Source organism: Cajanus cajan, chromosome 6 (genome assembly GCF_000230855.2).
Source record: "Cajanus cajan strain Asha chromosome 6, NIPB_CcT2T_4, whole genome shotgun sequence".
In the NCBI taxonomy this organism is placed as follows: Eukaryota; Viridiplantae; Streptophyta; class Magnoliopsida; order Fabales; family Fabaceae; genus Cajanus; species Cajanus cajan.
This window is the reverse complement of record NC_138522.1, coordinates 55,248,400-55,260,522: the sequence shown is the minus strand read 5'-3', so window position 1 is coordinate 55,260,522 and position 12,123 is coordinate 55,248,400. Positions and strand designations below refer to the sequence as shown.

At 34.3% G+C, this 12,123-nt stretch overlaps 1 protein-coding gene across 1 annotated transcript; it reads left to right on the top strand.

The window, feature by feature from the left end:
- The first annotated feature begins 2,591 nt into the window (after positions 1-2,591).
- Positions 2,592-6,256, top strand: LOC109813962 (receptor protein kinase TMK1). Its single transcript, XM_020378269.2, has 2 exons — positions 2,592-5,078; positions 5,484-6,256. The coding sequence occupies exons 1-2, from the start codon at positions 2,744-2,746 to the stop codon at positions 5,990-5,992; spliced, it is 2,844 nt and encodes a 947-aa protein (XP_020233858.2). The 5' UTR covers positions 2,592-2,743; the 3' UTR covers positions 5,993-6,256.
- The last annotated feature ends 5,867 nt before the right edge of the window (positions 6,257-12,123 follow it).

The window sequence follows — 12,123 nt, the reverse complement described above, 5'->3', positions numbered from 1 at the left end:
GAACTTGAGAATTCTCTAACTTGGTGACATCGTGTCAAGAGGTGTGGTGCCAAGCATGATCAAGTAAATATCTGCCTAAATGACGTTAGACACAAGTTGAGTGGCGCAAAGCATGAGTTAGGTAAAAACTCTTGGTTTAAGTGAGGTTGGGTGTAGATTTTTCCACACGAAACGCGAGAAACTCAGGTTCTATGCCTCATCCACATTGGATGCAGATGGATTGACGTCAAGCATGGATGAGACAAAAATCCCCTTTGTCTCAATAGTGTCAGACGCACAAAGAGTGCATTGAGTGTGATATGTTGAAATGAAGTACGATGTTCTAAGTTGTCTACATGTTAAAGTGTGATGAAATGTCTATATGAATGATGATATATGATGATGTTTATATGAATGATGATACATAGTAAAGTATGAAGTCGATGGCTACTATCATTAATTGACTATTGGAAAGGTTGTGTGAATCCTTGAGAATAATTAGTAGACTAACTTCATAAGTGACTTGATAATACATGTCAAGGTTGTGGTACGTTTATACTCAACTATATTAGTCCTAGTGGTGGAGCTAAATTTTCTTAATGTAAGTAATGACACCTGAGTAATTAGAGGAGGGATTGATATCCCATTTTAATTGTGAAATTATCGGGCATATGGGGCGTGAAAATGACCGAGATGGTTTGATAGGATCTAAACTACTCAAGTGTATTAATAAATCTTCGTAGGTGAATGTATGATGATGCATTAGATGTGATGTTTACATATGATGGTGTGAGTTGATTATGTTCATATGCATGACGTGAATACCTTGTTGTATGATATGATTGTGGTGAATGTTTGAGTTGCTTTGATATTTTAGCTTTCAAACATGGTGATTGTTGTGGGTGCGAATGTTGTAGTGTACTTGTTTGATTTGCATGATGGTGTTGACTATAAATGCTTATTCCTATACTTGTTTTGTTTTTGAAATCTAACTTACCTTTGTATTTTTCACGTGATTTGAATTATAATGATCATGATTTTTATCGGAGCGAAGTAGGATAAGATTAATTGAAGTGAACTCGTAAAGATGTTGTGTAATCACGTTGTTTTGTTAACCCGTATAGATATCACTTAATTGATAACTTTGAATTTTTATTTTTACAATTATGAATTATTATATATATATATGATTTTGAATAGTTAGTTAATTTATACACATATATTTGTGCATATATCTCGGCAACGTAAATATATTAATTATGAATACTAAAGTAGTTTTTATGGCTTATTGTGAAGTAATTTTGTAAGTGTGATGACTAAGACGGATCCTTAAAAAAAATATCAAAGATGATATTACTAATAATCTTTAATTTTTAATTGTTTATTATATTCTACGTATCATTATTTTACTAACGTCAAAATATATTTCAACACTTGCTTCAAATTCTCCGTATTGAATCCCACTGCAACCCTACTTTAAACGCAACAATATGCAAAATCATAGAATGTACTCCATTTAATTATAAATATAAACAAAAATAAATAAAAAAGAAAAATTATAATTATTTATCTTAATTATAAGTAAATCTCAACTAATTTAACTCTATTCAATATTATTATATCCAAAATATCCAGATTATTTTTCTAATAATCCTTTTTATTCTCGATACAAAGTTCTATGGAAGAGAAATTTTAGACATTAATTTATTATTTAAATGATATTAGTATAATTAAATAATATTAAATATTAGGTTAAGGGTTCGAATTCTGTCTTATGTATGCATTTGTGTTAAATTTTGGGATCAGCTATCTCACTTTTTGAGGTACCTTCAACGTAATGAGAAAATTAGTCACTGTTATCAGCAGTAGATACTCCAGGGATAATAAAATATATTAAATATCCTTTTAGTTAACATAATTTTTTTCTCATATTTTAAACAGAAAGATACTAATTTTTTTTACATACCCATTGATATTCTTTACAGTAGATAGTTTTTATGAATGACAAAATTTATCCTTTAAATATTTAATATAATTACATATTTAAGTTGAAAGACTCGCTGTAGTTATTCCATACCTTTAATGATGCATTATAATGTGATTTTTTTTTATCTCACTCTCTTATATTGACTTATTGTACTTCTTTCTATCCATTCAAATATAATTAATCTTAGTTTCTAAATTTGACAATTATTAGTTGAATTGATCTTATAAATAATTATTTATTTTTTCAAAATATTATTTATTTTATTTTATAAATTATTAGTAGTACTAAATTAGAAAGTCTGCAATAAATTTAGGATTAAAGTAATTAATTAAATATGTTTTTAATACATGAACTTTTGTAATAAAAAAAAATTATGATCTCTAAAATCTTTTCCTTTTAACAAAAAAATGTAGGCGAATTAAAATATCAACGAGAAAAACAAATTAACAACCAAAACTAAAAATGGATAAAAATTGATGAACTAAAATTATTAAAAGTTTTGTTCAAAAGTTAAAAATAAAATTTTAAAAGTTTATTTTTAATAAGTTTAGATTAAAATAAAATATGCGAATCATGGGCACCTCAATGTAATCTAAAAGAAAATAAGTAGGGAAGTTGGGGTTTCCAGTGGAGGTGTGTGGGGCCAAGTAATGGCTTCGAAAAACATGGATAACGGGAATCGCTAAATCCTGAAAACCCACACCAAACCTTAATTTTACTCATCACACATCAAACATCATGCGCCGCTTCAAATGAACCACTCCTCGACGCGCCGCCATGCTCCGCTCTTCCCTAAGACTGCTCTCCACCGTCGTCGTCCTCCTCCTCTTCCGCCCCACAGGCGGCGACCCCAACGAGGCGAAAATCCTCCGGCAATTCCGAGACGGCCTGGAGAAGCCGGAGCTGCTGCCGTGGCCAGACAGCGGCGACGAGCCATGCGGGTGGAAGTACATTTTCTGCGACAGCAACGAGAAACGAGTGAAGCAGATTCAAGCGAAAGGACTGAACCTGACGGGTCCCCTGCCGCAGAATCTGAACGAGCTGAGGAATCTGGTGAACGTGGGCCTGCAGAACAACAGGCTCAACGGCCCATTACCCTCCTTCCGCGGCCTGTCAAGCCTCAAATATGCTTTTCTGGATAACAACAACTTCGACTCCATCCCCTCCGATTTCTTCGACGGCCTTGACAGTCTCGAAGTATTGGCTTTGGACCATAATAACCTCAACGCCACCACTCGCGGCTGGACCTTACCTTCCACTCTCCAGCGCTCTACGCAGTTGACCAACCTCTCTTGCATGAGCTGCAACCTCGCCGGCCCATTACCCCCTTTTCTGGGCTCCATGAACTCCCTCTCGTTTCTCAAGCTCTCCAACAACAACCTCACCGGCGAGATTCCACCGACTCTTAACGGTTCCGCTTTGCAGGTTCTGTGGCTGAATAACCAGCAGGGTCAGGGTCTTAGTGGCAGAATCGACGTTGTGGCTACTATGGTTTCCCTTACCAGCCTCTGGCTTCATGGGAACGCCTTCACAGGCCCCATTCCGGAGAAAATTGGGGACTTGAGTTCCTTGAAGGATCTTGATCTCAACGGGAACAACCTCGTTGGGTTGCTTCCTAGTGGTTTGGCTGATATCAAACTCGACAACCTCGATTTGAATAATAATCACTTAATGGGTCCGATTCCGGATTTTAAGGCGGCTAAAGTGTCTTATGAGTTTAATAATTTTTGTGTGAGTAAACCGGGGGTTCCTTGCGCTTTTGAGGTGATGGCTTTGTTGGGGTTTCTTGGTGAGTTGAATTATCCTCAGAATTTGGTTGATTCGTGGACGGGGAATGACCCTTGTGAGGGGCATTGGTTGGGGATAAAGTGTGGTGCTGATGGGAAGGTCAATATGATAAATTTGCCTAATTTTAATCTTAGTGGTAGTTTGAGTCCTTCTGTGGCCAATTTGGGTTCTCTCGTTCAGATTAGGTTGGAGGGGAATGATATCAGTGGTGTGGTGCCTGGTAATTGGACTAGTTTGATGTCTATGAAATTGTTGGATCTGAGTGGGAATAACATTTCTCCTCCACTGCCAGTGTTTAAGAATGGGTTGAAACCTGTTGTTGTGGGGAATCCTCTGTTCAATGGTAACCAAAGTCCTTCCTCAGGGAGCAGTAACTCCTCAAATGGATCTGGGAATGTTGACCCTGCACCGGCTAACTCGAATTCGGGTTCAGGTGAATCTCATGAAACGAAGAGGTCCAAAAGGAAAGGGTTGGTTTCAATTGTGGCTCCCATTGTGGGTGTGGCTGCTGCGGCTTTTCTACTCATTCCACTCTATGCCTATTGTTTCAGGAGGAGAAAGGGGGACTTGCAGGCTCCAACTTCACTGGTGATTCACCCTAGGGATCCATCTGATTCGGACAGTGCTGTCAAGATTGCTGTTGCTAATAATACCAATGGAAGCATTTCCACTTTGACAGGGAGTGGCTCTGGGAGTAGGAACAGCAGTGGAATTGGGGAGTCTCATGTCATCGAAGCTGGAAATCTTAGGATATCAGTTCAGGTTCTGAGGAATGTGACCAAGAATTTTGCGCCCGAGAATGAGCTTGGCCGTGGGGGATTTGGTGTTGTCTACAAGGGAGAGTTGGATGATGGGACTAAAATTGCGGTGAAAAGAATGGAAGCCGGTGTGATTAGTAGCAAGGCCTTGGATGAATTCCAGGCTGAGATTGCGGTTCTATCAAAAGTCCGGCACCGGCATCTGGTGTCTCTTTTGGGTTATTCTATAGAAGGTAATGAAAGGATTCTAGTTTATGAGTATATGCCACAAGGGGCTCTTAGTAAGCATCTTTTCCATTGGAAGAGCCATGAACTGGAGCCTCTCTCTTGGAAGAGGAGGCTCAATATTGCCTTGGATGTTGCTAGAGGGATGGAGTATCTTCATACTCTGGCTCACCAGAGTTTCATTCACAGAGATCTTAAGCCATCCAATATCTTGCTTGCTGATGATTTCAGAGCGAAAGTCTCAGATTTTGGATTGGTAAAACTTGCTCCTGAAGGCGAAAAAAAATCTGTAGTGACCAAGCTTGCTGGGACTTTTGGATATTTGGCACCAGAATATGCAGGTATTTTTTTTTATTAGTTCTTAAAGTTACATATATTTTTACTTGATCACTCACTATTTTATTATTTAATTATTTGCTTTATCATAACTACTGAAATATTAATATATATGGTTTCTACAAGTATGGTGTGGAATGTGGATTTTCCTGGTGGAGAACTTTATCAGAATTGGTAGCCATTAACAACATATTTTGTAGCATTGGATTTATGGCTGTCAGCCTGTTAGTAGAGTAACTATTTCTAAGGGAAGAACTTTAATTTACTTGAATGTATAATTTAGTAAACTAACTATTAGCAAACTTTTCGTTTCTGCATTATGTCTTCTATCAAATATTACAATAATTTTTGTCCTAAATTGTTTGGTTTGCTCAAATGTTATACTAATCCTGAGTTTATTCATATTTCAGTGACAGGAAAAATCACCACCAAAGCAGATGTTTTCAGTTTTGGGGTTGTGCTAATGGAGCTTTTGACTGGATTAATGGCACTTGATGAGGATAGGCCAGAGGAAAGCCAATACTTAGCAGCATGGTTCTGGCATATAAAATCAGATAAAAAGAAACTTATGGCTGCTATTGACCAGGCCCTTGATGTAAAGGAAGAAACATTTGAGAGCATCTCCATCATTGCCGAGCTAGCAGGGCACTGCACTGCCAGAGAACCAAGCCAACGGCCAGATATGGGTCATGCTGTGAATGTGTTGGCACCGCTTGTCGAAAAATGGAAACCCTTTGATGATGACACTGAGGAGTACTCTGGCATAGATTATAGCCTTCCCCTTAACCAGATGGTGAAGGGGTGGCAAGAGGCAGAAGGAAAGGACTTGAGCTATATGGACCTAGAAGACAGTAAGAGTAGTATCCCTGCAAGGCCTACTGGATTTGCAGATTCTTTTACTTCAGCTGATGGTCGGTGAAATAAATTGTCTGTTGTATCTTTTTTCCTTTTTGATTTTTCACTAGATGTAGATAGCTTGCTCTTTTCTTTCTGTCTGTCCTAAAATGTCTTGGCAAAGTGTCTAGTACCAGTGGTATAATAGTGTTTGAGCAAGAGATTTCATATGCTCTTGAAATCTCATTTGTATGCTTTGTATTTTCCACTTTGACATTTAAGTGTTAATGGTTGTAGATAGTAAGCCACGATCAATCATCAATGAGAATGCTTGTTTCTTGATCATTCATTTACGTTTCACCGATCTTTAGTCAAGGTTGTTTGGGGGAGACTTTCAATATGCACCTTTTCTGGTGCATTGATGCAACACAAACCGAATTCCATTGACATTATAAATGTATTAATGTAGGACAGAGATTTGTGTGGAAAATATTTTGTACGAGTATAGTGGCCCTTTTAACCGGAAATATATGAATTTCAAATTTGCAAAAATCAACACTTTGTGAAATTTGTGAGGGAGATATTTTGTCAAGTGGTCCTCCTTATTGAAAAGGTAGTTTATAAATGGAAGGTACTATGGTCAAATCGGAAGTGTTATTGGAGAACCCCTTTATCCTCATCCATGACTAGGAAGTTTCGGACAATGAATTCACTATTGAAAATATTGGAGCTGGCAGTAGGGAATGATAAGCTATCAAGCTATTCAATGAACTCATTTTATTTGCAATCTGTATTCTCTTTATTTACTACATTTTAATGTTAATCGGGAAAAAAAGGACCACTCCTAGTTGTTGTGTTGAGTGACGCATTTACTATTGTCAAGCTTTTTTATCTTGGTTATTTTCATGCCAATTTTGGTTCAGTAAACTTGAATGGTGGATTCTTGCCTCCTCTTATTTTTTTATTTGTTTTTAAAATAATAAATAACCTATTTAATAATAGTTGGCGAGCTTTTATATTGCTGACTAGGATTTTGCTTCCGTATGTCGTTCTCTTGCCTCTTTATTAATCTTTATGATGTGTTTTCTTTCATTTATGTTGTTCTGCTGCCTTCCTAAATGATCATTCAATTCTTCCATGAGGAGGTGGTGATTCTCAATCAGACAGTATTGTTTTTGGGTTTCTTGTAAGGGTGCAACCTTTTTCTGTCAAAGATTTTGATTATGACTGCACTATCAAAGGTCTTGGCAATTGGTACTACAGCTTGTTGCATATTGTGAAAAAGATTATGAAGAATTTGAAAGCAGGTCAGCGCTGAAGATCGGAGTTTGACTCTTGACAGAGTCCATTATAAAATGCTTAGAACTGCAAAAAGGACACGGGACTCGAACTAATTTAATAAGTAATGGTTATATATGCAACTAATTTAAAACGTAACCGGTTAAGAGTCAAACCCTTTTGTTGTATCTCTTGGTTAGTCCCCATCCTGATGCTGTGCTCCTCTCAGTTTTGCAAATGAAAGGTGAGTGTGGCTTTTGTTTGTACTTTGTAGTGTAATTGGTTCTGAAAGCAGCCCCTAATGTCGACAATTATTTTAGGTGAACTAGCAGTAAATGCGCGGAAATTAATCCATTAAATATCTTCCACACAAACTCCTATCCTTCTTTGTCTATTCTTCTACAATTTCAAAATTTTCAATTTTGTTTTGTAGCAACTTTTGAATAAGCTGAAAGACAAAAAGCCATGTGCCACGTCCTTTTTATGAAAACTAGAATACTACTGAGTTTCCTTTATTTCCAATACTTATCCTTTTGATTTGAGACTTGAAATAATGAAATTCCACTTAAAAAAAATCCAAATTATTTTTGGGTCACGTAACGGAATCCTGACTACGTTGGACACACATGATTTTCTCTCACTGATTGCCCAATTAGTGATGAGTGGAGCCTCTGATGTTGTAGTTTGACGTGGATCACTGATGTATCTCACATGTCAAGAGAACATTCAAATTATTATCTGCCATGCAGTTGGCACACCTTCGAAAAACATAGACAGGTGTGGGAATGTGGTATGGTACAGAGGTTGTTCGTTTTTAATTGGAAAAAACACGACCCTATGATTTGTGAATCAGCCAATTGCCAAGTGCCAATTTCCATTTGAAGTCGTACTTCACCAAAATTGCTCATAACTTCACTGACCCACCATTTCACTCGCACGTAGCTACTCGTGCTGGCAGCTGGCACATCTACCCTCATGACAAATTCTATTGGCCATGTGATAGACTCACACACCAATCAATGCAATTATATTATTAATTATTATATTCTTACTGTGGATTGGAACATGAAGAGTGACTTAGTTATTTGCTTAGTTCACTTGATATTTTTCTAGCTACCAGCTACGCCTATGTTTTCATTGACTTATTGATCAAGAGTCCCAATCTAATTATCATTTTTTATTATCTGAAAGTGTTTCTAATCATGGTAAACATTCTTGACATTTGACTCTACTGCAAATCTATGGATGAGCGATGATATATACAGATACTTCTATCAAATATTTTATTAATACTTTTGGTTAAAATAGTATTTTCGTTCTTATAATAATTATTTGTTTTAATTTAGTTCTATTTTTATTTTTGATCTCAATTTAGTTCCTAATAAATTAATTAATTGCAATGTCGGACTTCCGTCCAAATTATTTAAATGGAGTTAACTGTTGGCCATGGATACCACATAGGTGCATAGGTAGATGTCACGTGGATGCCAAATTTTTTGAAAATACCTGGAACCAGAACGGTCCGTTTTGAAACCAGAAAGGACCGTTCTGGGTGCACTCTTGGTATGTTAATTTTGTATCTAGAACAGCCCGTTCCAGGTACAAAATTAACACATTAAGAGTGCAACCAGAACGGACCGTTCTGGTTCCAGACTGCTAAACACAAACGGTCAATGATTATAGTTCACGGTTGTGAATCGTGGAAGGAAAAAGACCCAAAGTACAAAGCATTTCAAACACTGGATTTTGTAATATTGTTAATGAAAATTGATAACTTCAATTGCTAAACAGTTAGGCTATACAGTGTATCATTAAGGACAATGCAGTGTATCACTAAAGACAATGGTAGCAGATTTTATTTCATTGTTAGTCAAACTGGAGTGAACCACTTACTACCAAATTGACACTATACAGTAAAGGATGAAATGACATGATATTTTTCCTTGAAGTCATTAACGATGTACCCCAACAACAACAACCTGTTCTTGAAGAGGTAGAACTTGAAGTAAAGAAAGAGGATACACAGGACTAACATTTCACCACACAAACCACATGTAGGGACGGATCTAAGTTAATCATAGTGGGGGCAAGTCCTCCACTAATTTTTTTTTCATTTTTTTATATATAAAATATTAATAATTTTATAAAATATATATTATTAATTATATTTTAATTATGTTGTTATATCTAATATAATAAATATATTAATATTTTTTTATTTTATTTTGTTGTTTGATTGTTTTTTATTTTGTGGTAAAATTATCTTCATTTTTAATGAAGAAAAAATTTACTTACTTCAAGAGTAAGTCTTGATAGATTTATTCTACTTAATAATTAATGTTCTATATCAAATTTTTAAAAATTTAATTGTTAAAATAAAAAACTTTTCATGTATAGATCAAATTTATAAAATATTTTAAAAAATTAAAAATCATATGATATTTCGTTAAATTAATTCAAATTAACATATAAAATATTTTTGTTTTAAATGAGTGTAAAAATTTAGAGGACACTAAAAAAAACAAATTAATAATTTTATTATGTTTATCCTATTAATTTTTATCATTTTATTCCTATAATTTTAAATAAGTTGCAAAAAATTATAAAGTGATACTTAAATATTTCTTCAGACAGAAAGAGAAAAAGGAAAAGTTATCACTCTATTTATAAGACAATTGTATTTTATAAAAATAAGTAATTTTAAAATTTTTACCATAAAAAAATATTTTTCAAAATTATTATATTTTTTAATAAAATTAATATAGAATATTCTATTGTTCTCACTTAACATGGCGTTCTGGAACGGGCCGTTCTGATGTACTGGTAGTGTGTTAATTTTGCATCTGGAACGGCCCGTTTCAGATGCAAAATTAACACACTAAGAGTGCACCCAGAATGACCCGTTCTGGTTCCAGGTGTTTTCAAGCGATTTGGCATCCACGGGATATCCACCTATGCATCTACGTGACATCCACGTGATCAAAAGTTAACTCCGTTTAAATAATTTGGACGGAAGTCCGATATTGCAACTAATTAATTTATTAGGGACCAAATTGAGACCAAAAATAAAAATAGGACTAAACTGAAACAAACAATTATTATAAGGAACCAAAATAAATTTTTGAACAAATATCACATCATATTATTTTTTCTCTCTCTCTTCTTGTCTGTATATGTTAATTACCATTTGGGTCCATGTTTTTTTCTTGAGCACATTGTTCGGGATGTTGACATAAATTATGCACAACATTACCATTTTTATTTATTTATGAAAATACCTTCAAAGAACTGACTTTAGATCTAAATATATCATAACTTAATTTATTTTATATTATAAAGTTAAACATTTATTTTGAAATGTGAGAATTTTAAAATTTATTCTTTTCAATAAGTGCCATTTTTTTTTATACTGAAGGCCTTATATTTTTATATTTTTAGAATATTATTACTTCAATTTTTCATCTTAAAATTGAAATTAAATACCAACATACATCGATCCAATTGATATTATGATTGATCTTCAAATTTCAAGATCTTCACTATGAATCTTAAGTTTAACAAAAACGATGTTGAGTAAGATAATATTAATATAGTTAAGATTTTGAAGGAGATTAGTTCTCAACAAAACTAGTAGATACTTTTGTTGATACTATGATACCAAAAATGCAATTAAATTTAAATTTTGATATCATATCAAAATTAATAAGTATAAAGATTTCTTTTATAACTTCATCCTCAAAATAAAAATCTTATTTCTTTAAGTTATTCATATTTAATAATATTGCATTCTCATTATTAACAATGATGACACCTATTATATTTTCTTCTTCTTTTTTTAAGATACTTAATTTTATCATTGTTTAATAATGATGATATTATCATCTTTTATGTATTTTTATTTTAAAGCTTATTTAAATTTAAAAATGCATTTATAATGTACAATAATTTGGGGTACATGATGTAGTAACTCAATTTAGTCCAGAAAATATTAATTTTGTTCTTAAAAAAATAGCAAAAAAGGTATATACAAGAAATAATAAAAAAGATAAAAATATAGAAGCCAAATGTAACAACTCAATTTTCATACTTTCGTGGAGGGTAATTTAGTCATTTTCATATGATTTTAGTAGCCCAGAACGTGTCGTTTCTAAACTGGAACAGGTCGTTCCAAGCTATAAAAAGGACCTATAATTTCTAGACCGGAACGGGCTGTTTCCAAACTGGAACGGGCCGTTCCAACCTTCCAAACAGACCTAAAATTTCTAACTCGGAATGGGTCATTTCAAAACTGAAACGGGAAGTTCCAACCTTCCAAAAAGACCTATAAATTCTATCCCGGAACGGTTGTTCCCAAACTGGAACGGGCCGTTCCAATCTACTAAAAAGAACTATAAATTCTAGCCTAGAACGGGTCATTTCCAAACTACCAAAATGCCTATAAATTCAGCACGGGCCGTTCCCAAACTGGAACGGGCCGTTCCAGAAATGGCCATTGTGAGTAAAGATGCAACCTTAGAACGGTCGTTTTGGATTCAGAACGGGTCATTCCGGTCACTCCTGAAAGTCTATAAATAGCAGCACATTGGCCTACCCAAAGCCACACACACATCTCCACTTTGGACTTCTTCTTTCTCTTTTACACTCTCTGAAAACTAGAGGGAACCCAGAGGAAGAGACCAACAAGTTACCACTTATTGAGCGAAAAATAGTAAGTATATTGAACTGACTTCTTTTTATTTATTTATTTATTTATTATTTATTTTTTTATTAGTAATATCTGTCATTTTAAAAAGGATTATTTGTCATCTTAAAGTCTTATTGAAATTCAAAATATGATTAAAATTTAGTATTACAATATTCAATATAAATATTTGAAGTATTGTATCAAAAATTTTATTGGAGGAATGGTTAATTAGATGTGACATCTTTTTAACCTTT